General features: G+C 36.9%; 1 protein-coding gene across 1 annotated transcript in view; it reads left to right on the top strand.

Moving 5' to 3' along the window:
• The window catches only part of GBE1 (1,4-alpha-glucan branching enzyme 1), a 321,456-nt gene that overhangs the window by 102,692 nt on the left and 202,193 nt on the right, over positions 1-16,571 (top strand). Inside the window, exon 3 of the mRNA XM_027551221.1 lies at positions 6,532-6,647. Within this exon, the coding sequence (XP_027407022.1) occupies positions 6,532-6,647 (116 nt within the window). The remainder of the gene's footprint in view (positions 1-6,531; positions 6,648-16,571) is intronic.

The following is a 16,571-nucleotide window of genomic DNA, read 5'->3' as shown; positions in this document are numbered from 1 at the left end:
GTCTGCTTACAGCAGGGGTTGGCCCAAGTGTGAATCATGTTCTTTAGCTCATTGGAATTTGCATCAAAGGCTCTACACAGTAAGTTGGGGCCATTTCAACCATGAATGTGCTTAGTTGCTCTGTTGTGTCTGACTCTCTGCGACCCCATGGACTGTAGCCTACCAGGCTCCTCTTTCCAGGGGGATTCTCCAGGCAAGATTACTGGAGTGGGTTGCCAGCCATCCCCTCCTCCAGGGGATCTTCCCAACCTAGGGGTCAAACTCAGTTCTCCCCCATTGCAGGCAGATTTTTTACCCTCTGGTCCATAAGTAAAGCCCATAAGGAAGATATATATTAAACTCGAAAACTCTTCAGAAATGAGGTGACTAAGTGCTGATGAACAGAAATAGTTTACTGTGAGTTGAAGTGTTTGGGAATATTTGAAGAAGGCTGACATTTAAGAATTTTATGTGAGGATTATTACATTAGAAAAAGAAAGGTTGTTGGGCTTGAGATAAATATAGAGTTTGTGTGGCTGATGCAGTGACCTTAGTTAATGTTTGATTGCTTGTGCCGAATGTGTGTTTGCAGTTCATATTAAACTGTGTATCATGTCGTTTCTTTTCCATATCTCGATTTAAATTTGTCTGCTGGTTTTGAGTCTATGGACAAATAGAATCTTTTGCATGGTAAAATATGGTGATGAATTTCAGCCTGTTAGTAATACAATACTTACTTAAATGTTTGCTTTTAAGATGTGTCAAGTTATTCAAAGTTGATAATCAGTGAAAGTCTTAGAACATGTTTTAATAAAATAATTTATGCAAGCGGGAAACATTTTCTCAAAATACCAAAAACTAGAATAATATATACATATTTCTCTGAAAGTGAAAGTCAAAGTGTTTGTTTCTCAGTCATATCGATTCTTTGTGACCCCATGGACTGTAGCTCGCCAGGGTCCTCTGTCCGTGGAATTCTCCCAGCAAGAATACTGGAGTGGGTAGCATTCCCTTCTCCAGGGAGATCTTCCTGACCCAGGGATCGAACCTGGGTCTCCCGAATTGCAGGCAGTTTCTTTACTGTCTGAGCCACCAGGAAAGCCCCACATATTTTTGCGGCCCCGTGGACTGTGGTCTACCAGGCTCCTCCATCCATGGGATTTTCCAGGCAAGAATACTGGAGTGGGTTGCCATTTCCCTCTCTAGGGAATCTTCCAAACCCAGGGATCCAACCCGGGTCTCCTGCATTGTAAGCAGATGGTTTACTGTCTGAGCCACCAGGGAAGCAGTACCCATTGCTTTAGGGGTTCTGAATCCTTAAACCTAGCAGTGTCTAGCTTATGGCAGGAAATGGCTCATAGAAAGGAAGGTGACTTGATGTGTTAATACTTAAAAATGTTAATATTAATTTTCTAGGTAGAGGACTTCAAGTTTTTTATTTATTTTCTGATCAAAATCACCCATACCTTTTAACCATGCAATCTCAGTGAGAATATTTTAGGAAACATTATCTGTAGACCCTTATAACAGTATATGTGTTATCTTCATATATGTTATCTTTTCATGTTTAAATTGTAAATTTTATTGCCTGATGTGAACACGTTCAGATTCCTTAATGTCCCAGGTCTGTTCTATAATCTTCATCTCACTGGTAATCCTTCTGGATTTTAATGTTCAGTTCAGTTCAATTCAGTCTCTCAATTGTGTCTGACTCTTTGCGACCCCATGAATCACAGCATGCCAGGCCTCCCTGTCCATCACCAACTCCCAGAGTTCATTCAAACTCATGTCCATCGAGTCAGTGATGCCATCCAGCCATCTCATCCTCTGTCATCTCCTTCTCCTCCTGCTCCCAGTCCCTCCCAGCATCAGGATCTTTTCCAATGAGTCAACTCTTCACATGAGGTGGCCAAAGTACTGGAGTTTCAGCTTTAGCATCAGTCCTTCCAATGAACACCTAGGACTGATCTCCTTTAGGATGGACTGGTTGGATCTCCTTGCAGTCCACGGGACTCTCAAGAATCTTCTCCAAGGGCACAGTTCAAAAGCATCAATTCTTCGGCACTCAGCTTTCTTCATAGTCCAACTCTCATATCCATACATGACTGCTGGAAAAACCATAGCCTTGACTAGACGGACCTTTGTTGGCAAAGTAATGTCTCTGCTTTTCAATATGCTATCTAGGTTGGTCATAACTTTTCTTCCAAGGAGTAAGTGTTTTTTAATTTCATGGCTGCAATCACGTTCTGCAGTGATTTGGGAGCCCCAAAAAATAAAGTCTGCCACTGTTTCCACTGTTTTCCCATCTATTTGCCATGAAGTGATGGGACCAGATGCCATGATCTTAGTTTTCTGAATGTTAGTCAATCCCGAATTCTAAATTTTGTGTAATACTTGCTTTGAAGTATTATTAATGATAATTTCTATTTCAGAATTTCCTTGAGCTACTGATTTATAAAATTATTTGGTAATCTATAAATCTGATTAAATCTAGAAAATCAGTTACAAAGCTGTGAGCAGAGAACACCTGAAGTCATTAACTGAACCATGAAGTTGTTTTTCAGTGTGGTCCCTGAGCCTGGCGGTCTACAGTCCATGGGTTTGCAAAGAGTCAGATACAACTGAAGCAGCTGAGCTTGCGCGCACACGCACCCTCAGCCAGCAGCGTCAGCATCACCCACGAACTTGTTAGACATGCAGATTACTAGGCCACACTTCATATATATTCAATCAAAAAACTCTGAAGGTGGGGAGTAGCAGTCTGTTTTAAACAGTCCAATCTGATTTAACAAGTGATTCTGATACGAACTAAAGCTTGAGAACCACTGAATTACAGAACTCTCAATATGTAGTTTTGTGCTTCATTGAGAAGCAAATAATTGTCACAGGTGGTAATGGGTTGTTTTTGGTCCTATCCTGAGGCCTACATAGAGACATAGACTATCAGCATTGTCTTAATTAAAAGTAATTCTATCTTGTGGATTCAGGATATAAACTCATAGAGGATTAAAATGAAAAATGAATAATCTTGTTCTAAAAGTATGTACTTTAGATATATCTAATATGCCTTAGAATGATCATTATTTATATTACTTAAACCACTTATATTACTTTAACTTTATTTATCATTATCATATTACTTTCAGTTATTTTCAGGAATAAACTCTCATGATATTTCATAAGACATAAATTTCCCCAAAATGTATCCTTGAACTCATTATCTTGCCACCTGTGTTTTTCTAAAGCAAATTTCATTTAAAAACAAAACATTCAATTTTACTTAATATTTTTACACCAGTCATTGGATTTTTAATGTTTATTTACCTATTTTTAATTGTGTACTTCCACAATTAGTTCCCACAGTCATACCTAAATATACCTTAATGGTAGTAGTTCCTTCTTTCTTATCTAAGGGTTTAGTGTTGAGTTTATGAGAACAGATCCAAATCTAATGATTTTTCTGACTTCTATGTTCCTGGACCTTAGATATCTATATCATGTAGAGAAAAGTTCCACTTATAAGCTTTTTTTAGAAAATCATTTTAGGGATAAACTGATTTTATTAGAAGAGAAGTAGAAGTGGTTAGTTTGATTGGTGTCCATTTTTCAAATGGAAAGAAGCAATTGCATTTAATAAAAGAGAAATAGAAAGGAAATTCAGGGCTGAACAGTGATTGGAGAAGGAATCAAGGAGATAAAAGACTGATGGTGTGGCTGAAGAAGTATTTATGTGGGAGACAACTGTCCAATGCAAAACCTGAAGTTGTTTGATGCATGGATGCCCTTTGCAAACCTTCCCCTCCCTCTCCCTTATGAAACCTTTAGTATATTCTGTGTTGCTTATGATGGTTGGTAGATGGGTTTTCTTTTGGAGCAAATGTGAAGATAATCCAGATTTTTCACTGAAGTTTGGGGTTTGTCAGGAAAAATGTACCTGTAGTAGAAGTTAACACCTGAATTTCCATGAAGAAGAGATGTACTAATAAGCTCTGAAAATGATAGAAAAAGCATTTTTTTTTACAGTGTAGGGTTAGAAATAATCAACATGTATGTTAGGAAATTGAGACACTATGAAAGGAAAATGTGATTCAGTAAATATCGTTTTCTTTATACAAGTATTAAAACATTATCCATTTAAATAGATCTTTAAAACTCAAGTGACTGCAAGCTAAAGAACTATTTGAACTGATATTCAAAAACAAATATTCAAAACCACATTTATTTTTGCATTATTGAGTAAAGCTTTTAAATAAATCTGCGTATGAAAATTTCCCATATATTTAAAGCTTCACTTTCAAAGTAACAATCTTATTTATAGTTGAATTTTTAGAGGATCCTATATTATGTATTTTACTACTCATTTTGGTGTGCTGTTACTCAGTTTAACCTTTTCTGGATGAAATACAACTGTCATTCTGAACACTAATTTTCAGTTTGGCTTTGAGCAGGGCCTAGATTAAACACTCAATACGTATTTAATGAATGAATGAATGAAGTAATGAACTGTACCCTTTATTTTCAAATCTAACTAACCAGGAAAAGATCTGCTCCATGTCTTAAGTTCATTAACTGTCTTAAGTGATTAGCTTAAAAAGAAATTCAGTAAATGTATAAAGCACTGCACTACGTAGATATTCATATTTCAAGCTCCCTGCCCCAATTAAGCCCAAAAGTCTTTACTGTGTTAAAGGAATGTCACATTATAAACAGATGAAATATGTATTTGATGTTTCAGGGGCAGGAGAATATAATAGCACAGAGCTTATTGAACTGTTCCTGAAGATAAACCGCCTTTAGATATTTTCAGATTGTCTTCTGAGGGGGAGTGGAAAATGTTTAGAAGCATCTGTTTAAATGTTGTTTCTTCCCCCCACTCTACCTGTAACACTCAGATTGGCAGAGAGTGAAGAACCTTCAGGCACATGTGGTGAAAGTGTTGGTGTGTAAAAGAAGAAATCATGGAATAAAACAAGTTTCCTGTTGTTTTTCTTATCTCCTCAATTGAGAATATAATGTCGTAGCACTACAGTGGATGGCATCACAGGGTTGCTTATGTTTTTTTAAAACAGTGAAATATTTCAGGCATAAACAAATAGGGGAAAATGTGATAAGCATCTCAGTATACACCACCTACCCTAAAAAATAAAACATTGCAGATACTATTAAAACTTCCTATGTTCTCTTTCCTCTATTCGGTGGAAATCACACTAGAATTTGATGTTTGACATTCTCATTTTTCTTTTCATATTTTTGCTGCATATTCTTAATTATGAGTGAGCTTGAGCATCATTGTATGTTTATTGGTCACTCATATGTCCTCCCCTGAATATCTCTTGATTTTTATATTGGTTTGTTTTCTTTTTCCTATTGATTCATAGATCTTCATATATTTTGGATGCTGTTTCTTGATAATACTCATTAGAAATGTAGTTTCCCAGCTGATAATTTGTCATTCTATTTATCTATGTATGAAGATTAGTGTGTAATTTTTGTAGCCAACTTTATTAGACTTTTTCTTAAGGTTTTTTGTGTGTATTGAGTGTGCGTGCTTCTGTGTCTTGTTTAAAAACACTTACAAACTCAATATTATAAACATATTTTTCTGTGTTTTCTTCTAAAAATTTTACAGTTTTATCTATTGTATTTAAGCATTATATTTAATGGATTCTTCATTCTTCAGTACATTATTAAGGTGAAATTTGTTTTTTTTTTCTCATAAAGATAACCAATTATTTCAGTACCACTTATTAGGCAGTATGTCCTTTACTCATTGATTTATAGTGCCCCCTCTATCACATGTTAAATTTCCATGTGTTTATGGTCTTTTGTTCATTTTGGCTTTCTTTCAGCATCTTCAGTCCACCTCTCTTTTGCCTCTTATAGTTTATAGCCTTCTACCTTTCTTGTTTGAGGCATTTCTTTAGATTTTAACTGAGTTCTGACACACCACACACTTGTGGATTTAGTTAATAAGATTTTAATAATTTTTCATCATTTTTTTTCTACCATGACATGTATCTTAGCTAATTGCTTAGAATGCATTTCTATTTTTTCTTATTATCTCCTTTTGTTGATGGTGTTTCTTGAAAAGGGGCCCATCCTATTTATTGGTCAAGTAAAACTGAAAGTACAATGGAAAATGTGTTGTAATTTTAACTTTCAGATACAAAAGGCAAAGGGCTTCCTAGGTGGCACTAGTGGTAAAGAACCCACCTGCCAATGCAGGAGACATAAGAGATGTGGGTTCCATTCCTGGTTCATGAAGATCCCCTGGAGAAGGAAATTGGATCCCACTCGAGTATCCTTGCCTCGGAAATCTCATGGAGAAAGTAACTGGTGGGCTATAGTCCATAGCATTGCAGTGTCGGACACGACTGAAGTGACTCAGCACAAGTGTAACTTGCTTTTTCTAAATGATTAGTCTTTTGTTTAGCACCTTAGGAAGCAATGTTTTTTAGGGAATTTGATTCTGTATAAGTAGGCAGTATATTATACTTTGATTGAAATTTATTGAATATTATTTTTTAACTGACCTTCCTTATTGTATTTCAGATGATTGGAACCCATTTTCATACCCATATAAAAAACTGGATTATGGAAAATGGGAGCTGTATATCCCACCAAAGCAAAATAGATCTGTCTTAGTACCTCATGGATCCAAACTAAAGGTATTTCCTCCCTCATGTTGTCATTTGAACTTACTATTTTCTTTTTGTCCTATTTGCAGAGTTTGATTTAAAATGTTAGAATGTAAACAGATGCCTGATAATTATAGGAGAAACAGTGTAAATTTTTAAATAGAGGAAAATTTAAGAGAAGTCATCAGCAAATTAAAATATGTTAGACGGGAACTGTTTGGTTGGTAAGATAATGAACTTACTATTTGTTAACGACTTTGGAAATCTTTTAGAAGAATGACTGAATAATTACAAAAGTTCAGCCTGGGAAACAGAAAGTTTGATTTAAAAAAAATGAAACCTGTCTTCAAATCAGCCGAGCAGAGAATTTTTACCTGTGAAGACACACTTGACATAATTGATTTTGTGATGAGCCACATGAATGAGGTGATACTGTGTTGGAGACCCACGCCTTTTGGGGATATGATTGTTCTTGGTCTTTTTCTGCTCTTTGATTTCAGGGCTCTGGTTTGCCCTCTTCTCCTCTGTTAAGCCCCTTGAATTAGCCTGGGACCTGCCTGTCCTCTATCTGTCCTCTCTTTGGCTGACTATGTAGCTCTGCATTCAGGGTGTACAGAGCCTACACAGTGGCCTCTCTAGTCTCCTCAAGGGTGGGTTCCCAATCTGGACTACAGATTACAGATTTGATTATGTAAAAGGCTATCTAAATCCTTTAACATTTGCTTGATTTTAGCCCATTGCTTAAATAAATATATAATGTTTCCATGTCCCTTTCTTTCCCATCCATGGACATATAACAGCATTCATCGCATTTATCACTAAATCCTGTAACTGACTTATATTTTTATTGGCATTTGTCATTTAACAGTATTAACCAGAGTTAAAATTAGAAATGCATTGTATGTTTGTTTTATAGATTTTTCTTTCTTATAAATATTGAAATTATAAGTATACCTGAAAATACTGAAATATTGCCACACATAGTGTAATTCCCAGGAAGGCATATTGTCTGGAATAGAGACGTTTTAATATGGAATGGCAACCAGAGTTCTTCTTAATCTGAAGTGAAAAGGAGAAAAAAGTAGTTACAGTATACAATAAGAGGGATTTAAATTTAATATATATAATCCCTTTTCCAAGTCAGTATAAGCATCACAAGAGCAAGGCCCTTTGCTCTTCTGTTTGCTAATACTGTGTATTCTCAGTGCTTAGAAGAGTGCCTGGCACAGGGTGGGCACTCAAAAATATTTACTGAATGTTAAAGCCATTTGTATGCCCAGTCTTTGAAGGAATAAACCAAAGGGCTTGATTTTCCTATGGTTTGTAAGGCCTGACTTTAGGAAACTGTGAAGCAAGGTGACCATTATACCACTGGTTTCATTGTTGTTTTGGGTCTTTTGGCCATTTGTTACGTTTTGTTTTTAAGAACTGAATTTTACAATTTTTTGAAGTGCTGCAGATATTTTTTTTCTGTTCTTAGATTTTATGAGCTCTGACATGTTACCTACTCTTTGCATTAAATGGTGAATGAATTATTTATTTTTTTTTTGTAGTTTTAAAAACTGAAGTATAGTTGATTTACAATATTGTATGAGTTTCAAGGGGATAAAATAGTGATTCAATATTTTTATAGATTATATTCAATGTAAAGTTATTACAAAACAATGGCTATATTTCCCTGTGCTATACAATTTATCCTAGTTGCTTTTCTGTTTTATAAGTAGCAGTTTGCATCTCTTAATCCCATACTCTCTCTTCTCCCACCCTCCTCCCTCTTCTTTATTTGTGACTACTAGTTTGTTCTCTATATCTCTGAGTCTGTTTCCATTTTATTACATACAATGAATGAATTAATTTTCATACATTGTGGGGTTTTTTGAACTTTCAATTTTGTATTGGAGTGTAGCCAATTAACAGTATTGTGATAGTTTCAGGTGGGTGGCAAAGGGCTTAGCCATACACATCCGTTTTCTCCCAAACTCACCTGCCACCTTGGCTGCCACAAACACTGAACAGAGTTCCATGTGCTGTGCCGTAGAACCTTGTTGGTTAGTCATTTTAAATATAACAGTGTGTACATGTGCATCCCAAACTCCCTGCAGTATTTAAAATGGATAACCAACATGGTCATATGTTGTTTTTATACCTCGGAAAAATGATTACTAGGAATGAATGGTTATTAATATGTACAGTAATAATGAAAGAAATTCGCTTCTCCCAGCCAACTCCAGGACTTTTCATACTTTATCCTGTAGTCTGAATGTTTTGTGTCCTCCTCACAAATTATATGTGAAAATGCTAATTCCTGATATGATGGCACTAGTATCTGATGGTACTAGGGCTTTGAGAGGTGTGTGAGTCATGAGAGTATAGCTCTTTAAATAGAATTAGTGAACTTACACCTCCAGAGGGGTCTCTAGCCCTTTTCACCATATGAAGATATAACCAGAAGTCTGCAACCTGGAGGAAGGCCCTCCCCAGACCATGCTGGCAGCTGACCTTGAACTTCCAGCTTCCAAACTGTGAGAAATCAATTTCTGCTCTTTGTAAGCCACTCAGTCTCTGGTGTTTTGTTATACCAGTCCAAATGGATAAAGGTGCTTTTGATACTATCTATGTACTATACTTTGCTTTCTTTCATAAATTTATTTGACCTGGATGAAATGAAATAATCAAAGAAACAAATTTTAAAAAGCATCTTTTCCCTTTTTACTTGCTTGAAAAATTTATATATAACAGTAGATAAACATTCAGAAAATATCAAGTCAACTGTTGTGTAATCTTTCTTAATTATTATTTGCTAAGGATTTCAATGAGGATTAATTTACTGGAAATTTAGGCCCAAAGTATCACTTATAGTGTTTAGATGTTTCAAATTTTCAGGAAGCATTTAGATGCTATTATAATGTCAATATGGTGATATAATTAGTTTTTCACTTATGGGAAATGATGTATCAGCTTTTCTTTCAGGGAGTAGGGTTAAATTTTCTATAAAAAAATCAACTAACATAAGGTTTTTGGCCTTGCAGTCTGAAATTGTCCCTAGGTAGTTTACCTTGGTAATTAAAAATCTTGTTTTAAATTGAACTTGAAATTTTATTTCAGTCCACAAGGAATTGACCTTTATAACTCACTTGTGGATGTTTCTCTTATGGATAATCTGATAACCATTCTCAAAAAAGAATATTACCTACCATTGAAATAATAACTTTGTTTTCCTTGGAAAACCCTGGTCTTTTCAACTGAACAATTTGGAAGAAGATGCCTCATTACTTACATTGTCATGTAAATATCTCCGTTTCATGTTTTTAAATACATTTACTAAAAAAAAAAATAAAGTAATATACTAAGGTGAATTAAACTTTCAAGACTATAAACATATAAGAAAAGCATAGAAGACTATGTTCCTGAGGGATAATGAGACATACTTGTGTGTTTAATATTTTTTCTTCTGGACACATAGCCAAACTAATTTATGTGAAGGTATTTTTTGTTTATTATTTTAAAATATATACCTTTAATAAAAGTAGATTAATACAACTTTGTAAGTTGTCTTGTAGGAATTTACATAATTATTGAGATGCTGTGTCAGGTACTATCCTTGACATGAGATGCTCTAGTCGAATTGTTATATATACATAGGGTGTGTGTTTGTGTGTGCTTTAAAAATCAGGTGCTATTGAAGCGAAATACTAAGAACAGTTTATTTTTCCTGTGATGGTAACAGGAGAAATAACAGAAGGGCACTGACATTCAAGCCTACTTGGTAACATATTTAGAAGTTGACCAGACAGACAGAGGGAAAGGGTGTATTTTAACCTGGGCGTACTGTGTGAATAAAAGTATGTGTATCGATTGAAGTTTCAACAGGAAGTAAATGGCAAATGGAAAATAAGACAGTTTAAACAGTTCCCCCACCCCATCCCCCGCCCCAAATGCTGTTTTCAAAGTTCAACACACAAGGGATCCACTCTAGAGTTAAGAGCAGGGTTGGGTGAGGGAAGTTAGCAAAACTCAAATTGTTACCTTGCCTAGGCCATACGGAACAGGGATCGGTTCCTAGAACCCAAAGGGATACAGAATCAGCCATCTTGAGAGGAATACTAAGTTTTGCTGAGAGACACAGTTAATTCATGGTAACCTTGCAGGAAAGGAGCCAGAAGAAAAAGGAGACAAATTCTCTCATCTCCCACACTCCTTCCTTTCTCTGACCTCTTCCTGTGGCTCAACATTGGCCCACCCAATAAGAAGCCAGATTTCTAGGGACTATGGTACACATGGGTTAGCCTCCTGGGGCAGAGAGCTGGTGAGAAGTGGATTGAACTGACTGCTAAGATGTAGCTCAGGAGTCAATGATCTGGAAAAGCAAGAGGTCAGGACAGTAAACTCGAAAGGTGGGTTGGGGGCAAACTAAAGAATTCCCTTCTTCTGATTGCCATTTCCTTCTTTTTAAAAAATCATTTCTATTAATACCCATATAACTAGCAATGGCAATTAGTATTGTCTCCTTTTAAATGTTCAGCACTGATGTATAGAACAGTCTTATGGACTCTGTGGGAGAGGGAGAGGGTGGGAAGATTTGGGAGAATGGCATTGAAACATGTATACTATCATGTATGAAACGAGTCTCCAGTCCAGGTTCGATGCACGATACTGGATGCTTGGGGCTGGTGCACTGGGACGACCCAGAGGGATGGTATGGGGAGGGAGGAGGGAGGAGGGTTCAGGATGGGGAACACATGTATACCTGTGGTGGATTCATTTCGATATTTGACAAAACCAATACAATATTGTAAAGTTTAAAAATAAAATAAAATTAAAAAAAAATGTTAAGGATTTTTCTGTACTTTAACTTTTCCCTTGCCAAATCAGGAACAAAATGGACTAGAGTAGAGGTTTCTTGATACCAGATCTTTAACCTTTTCAAAGGCTCATGTATTAGTCTTCTAGAGCTACAACAACAAAATACCATACTCTGGGCAGCTTAAACAACAGGAATTTAATTTCTCATGTTTTGGAGGCTGGAAGTTTGAGATTAGTCAGCATGGTTGAGTTCTGGTAAGGGTTCTTTTCCTTGCTTACAAACAGGTGCCTTCTTCCCCTGTCTTCATATGGCACTAATCCTGTCATCAGGCCCCCATCCTCATTACTTCATTTAAACCTGATTATCTCTCAAATGTCCTGTCTCCAGAGACCATCACACTGGGGTTAGGACTTCAACATATGAAGTTGGAGGGGGCACAATTCAGTTCAGAGCAGATCATACTGCTTTCTGAATTATATTTAGATTTTATACAATTGATTGGTGGAAAAGGGTCATGGAACCTAATACCCACATTGCAATTTTCTAAGATGAGACACATGAAATTAGAAATTATTTTACATCCATATTTAATTTGGTTCTAATTGTAACACTGTGAAGTGAAATACTGTACATATTCATTTCATGAATGAGTACACTGAAATTTAGAGAGGTTAAGCAGATGATATTGCCTTGACTTGAATTAAGACTTATCTAATAACGAAGTCCATGGTCCTAATCCTTGTGCTACACTGCTGGTCAGGCTAAGGGTTGACAGAGAGAAAAAGGAAAAAAAGTGATACAAAGGAAGTAGAACTTGAGCCTTATCTCGTGTTTAACAAATTATTTAACAGCTTTTAACATAGTGTTGTTTATTTATTCATTTTTGGCTTTGCTGGGTCTTGGATGCTACGCGGGCTTTTCTCTGGTTGCAGCAAGTGGGCTTTTCTATGTGGTGGCTTCTCTAGTTGTGGAGCATGGGCTCTAGAGCACAGGCTCAGTATTGTGGTGCATGGCCTTAGTTGCTCCGTGGTATGTGGAATCATCCTGGGTCAGGGATTGAACCTATGTCTCCTGCCTTGGCAGGTGGATTGTTCACCACTGAGCCACCAGGAAAGCCCAACAAATTATTTTATACCATGTTTGCTTTTGCTTTATTGTGTGGAACTATCATTTCCATTTTTCAGGGTGCTGAGTATTAAAGTGACCTTCCATGAGAATAAAAAGGAGGTATTAATAGATAGTTTGTGGAAAGTTTGGGTTTTAGAGAATAAGAGATCAGATCAATTATGTAAAGTGAAACTAATTATTGATAGCTAAAATGGGATTGCTAGGTAGAAGGATGTCACTGGGCAGTGATATGGCATGTTGAAAAGTTAGTATCTAAATATTTGCCTAAGATTAATCTCATAGCACTCTATCCTTTGGGCTTCCCTGGTGGCTCAAATTGTAAAGAATGTGCCTGTAATGTAGGAGACCCAGGTTTGATCCCTGGGTTGGGAAGATCTCCTGGAGAAGGGAATGGCAGCCTCCTACAATATTCTTGCATGGAAAATTCCATGGATAGACAAGCCTGGCAGGCTATAGTCCATGAGGTCATAAAGACTTGGACACAACTGAGTGACTAACACACATAGACACACACACACAGACATGGACACACACACACACACACTTTATCCTTTACCTCTGGAATATTTTCTTGTGTCTTTTGTCTATTTCCTTCTCTCCAGATTTTTTGTTCACTGTTTCAGGAAATTTCAGTATTTGGATCCTGAATCACCTAGATTTTCTTATCTTTTTGTCAAGTCTCCTGTCATTTTTACTTTCTGTTCTACTTTGAAAAAGTGTCTTCCAACTGCATTATTATAATTATTATTATTGCCACACCATGAGGCTTGTGGGATCTTAGTTCCCCAACCAGGGATCAAACCTGGGCTCTCAGCATTGAAAGCTTGGAGTCCTAACCACTGGACCACCAGGGAATTCCCCCAACTGCATTATTTTAGTAATCATATTATAAGCATTTCTAATAACATGCTTGTTTTCTCCACTTATACGTAGATTCTGTCATTGTTAAATGTTCAGAGATACTTTTATCTTCTTTGAAAAGGTTATAGATGTTTTCTTTTATTTTTTTCTCCCAATTTCCTTCTTGTTCCCCTACCCCCTCACTGTTTCTTTTTCTATGTTTTTTTAGCCTCTTATCTTTTGTGTTGCAGGCTGTCTTAAAATGCCTAGTTACAGAACTGTGTTTCAGAAAGAGTTATTAGGAAAAGACAATTGAAAATTCTGTTCCTGGTAAGCTTTGTTCCTGGTGATCTTCACAGCTGGGTAGCCAGAAAGTGAGACAGACTTTATATTGATGGCAAGGAGTGAAAATTTTACTCTGAGGTCATTTATTTTTTCCAGAGGTGAATTTTCCAGTCGCTTATAAGGGGTGGGTGGAAGGGGTATTGATGGAGGAATGGAAACAGTGACAGACTTTATTTTTTGGGCTCCAAAATCACTGCAAATGGTGAATGCAACCATGAAATTAAAAGACACTTGCTCCTTGGAAGGAAAGTTATGACCAACCTGGACAGCATATTAAAAAGCAGAGACATTACTTTGCCAACAAAGTCCATCTAGTCAAAGCTATGGTTTTTCCAGTAGTCATGTATAGATGTGAGAGTTGGACTATAAAGAAAGCTGAGTCCCAAAGAATTGATGCTTTTGAATTGTGGTGTTGGAGAAGACTCTTGAGAGTCCCTTGGATAGCAAGGAGAGCCAACCAGTCCATCCTAAAGGAGATCAGTCCTGAATATTCATTGCAAGGACTGATGTTGAAGATGAAACTCCAGTACCTTGTCCACCTGATGCGAAGAACTGACTCATTCAAAAAGACCCTGATTCTGGGAAGGATTGAAGGCAGGAGGAGAAGGGGATGACAGAGGATGAGATGGTTGGATGGCATCACTGCCTCAAGGGACATGAGTTTGAGTAAGCTATGGGAGTTCGTGATGGACAGGGAAGCCTGGAGTGTTGCAGTCCATGATGTCGCAAAGAGTCGGACACAACTGAGTGACTGAACTGAACTTAACTGAACTGGCATCCATACATAACGGACAGAGAAAGTGGATAAAGGTCCCAACTTTCAGTAAGACACTGAATCCCCCTATTCTCACCCATCTGATTCACCTCTGCCATCTGCTGTGCTATCGTTTCTGGAATTGAAGCCTGCCTTTGTTGTTCAGTTGATGAGTTGTGTCTGACTCTTTGCCACCCCATGGACTGTGGCATGCTCGGATTTGTCCTTCACTATCTCCCAGAGTTTGTACCAGCTTATCCTCATTGATTTAGTGATGCCATTCAATCATCTCATGCTCTGTTGTCCACTTCTCCTCATGCCCTCAATCTTTCCCAGCATCAAGGTCTTTTCCAGTGAATTGGTATTTTTCATAGTGAACCTCTCATCTCCCATTTGAGGGGTGAGAGGTGGCATTTTGGAGGGATGCACATTTTTTTGTACGGTAAGGGAGAGGCTATGTTTAAGAGTCTACAGTCCTTCTGTTTAACATTGAATCTTACCTCTCCCATAGGACCAGAAGCCTCCACATGAGAAGTCCTAGGGCTCCTGTGAAGCAGCTTGACTAGCTCTCTTCAGGTTCTTCCTCTGTAAAGCAGATTTTAATTTTTTCCTGTCTACTTATTTTCTTACCTCTCCAATTACTAAGTTCCAAAAATTTGTTGAGATTTCTGTTCTCTTGTTGTCTCCTTTTCTGTCTTTCTCAGTTAATTTTACTTTTTATATTGTTTGCTATTATTTATTTTAACAGAAGTTTGCTAAGTTTGTTATTTTTAATCCAGACTTCTCAAACACCCTTATTTGATTGAAAGAAGAAAAAAGTACATTTCCTGAATAGAAGAATGTTTTATAATTCTGGGGCCTCAATTGAATATTATATTCTTATCATATGCCATGATATAAAATTTTGGTGAGACTGATTATTTCCTGCTTGTGATGTCTTTACATGTTATTTTATATGATAAAGATTTTCTTCTCCATGACCCACAAAAGTCCTTTACTCTTTGTTACCTGATTTAACTTAATCAACCTTTAAGACCCTGAAACATCTAATTTTGGGAGAACGTGTAATTAGAATTAGATGCACTTTCCCATACTACAGAACTTATATTTCTTTGTGTTTGTGAAATACAACTTGAATGATAATGAACCTAAATAACATACTAGGAAATGGTCTTCCTCTGTAGGTGAGAATAAAGGCTTTTTAATTGATTCATTTTTCTTTTCTCTTTTTAAAGCTCCTCAGAATGTTGGTAGGAAACACAAAATAAATGTGTATGTTTCCAAAGCAGTCTTTTAATCAATATTTAGCATAACTCTGTTTGCCTAGAGGATGGGCGAGGTAAAAAGTGGGGGTGTTTCCCTCTGTTTTGAGCTTGCTGCACATTAATTTATCAAATTTTATTCTTTTTCTTTCTTAATATCTTAGCACATATTTCAGAGAAGGCAATGGCACCCCACTCCAGTACTCTTGCCTGGAAAATCCCATGGACGGAGGAGCCTGGTAGGCTGCAATCCATGGGGTCGCTAAGAGTCAGACACAACTTAGCGACTTCACTTTCACTTTTCACTTTCCTGCATTGGAGAAGGAAATGGAAACCCACTCCAGTGTTCTTGCCTGGAGAATCCCAGGGACGGGGGAGCCTGGTGGGTTGCCATCTACGGGGTCACACAGAGTCGGACACGGCTGAAGTGACTTAGCAGTAGCAGCATATATTTAGCTTTTTAAAAAAATTTTCTGCACTTAATATATTGCACTTTCTTCCCTGAATGTATGTGAAGAAATAAAAGACAAAATGCCTGCATATTGAATTTATTGTCCGCTTGGACAAAGCTTACCATAAACAAATGAGTTGCTTGAGCATTTTGTGACTGTTAAAGGAGTAGAGGAAGAAGCTTATTTTTTTTTTAAAGAAGTTTATAACAGAAAAGTAAGAATAAGTAAATAGAATACGTGTCTTTTACTTTTTAAAAAACTTGTTAGTTCCCTTCATTTTTGGCTAAATATTAATGTAGCTGAGAAGGGACCCAAGGGATTAGAGAGAGATTTTTAGGAGACTGGAAAGATGGAGAATTAAATTTACAG

This window comes from Bos indicus x Bos taurus, chromosome 1 (genome assembly GCF_003369695.1).
Source record: "Bos indicus x Bos taurus breed Angus x Brahman F1 hybrid chromosome 1, Bos_hybrid_MaternalHap_v2.0, whole genome shotgun sequence".
Lineage (NCBI taxonomy): Eukaryota > Metazoa > Chordata > Mammalia > Artiodactyla > Bovidae > Bos > Bos indicus x Bos taurus.
Note: the sequence above shows the minus strand (reverse complement) of the source record. Positions and strands in the feature narration are given on the sequence as shown.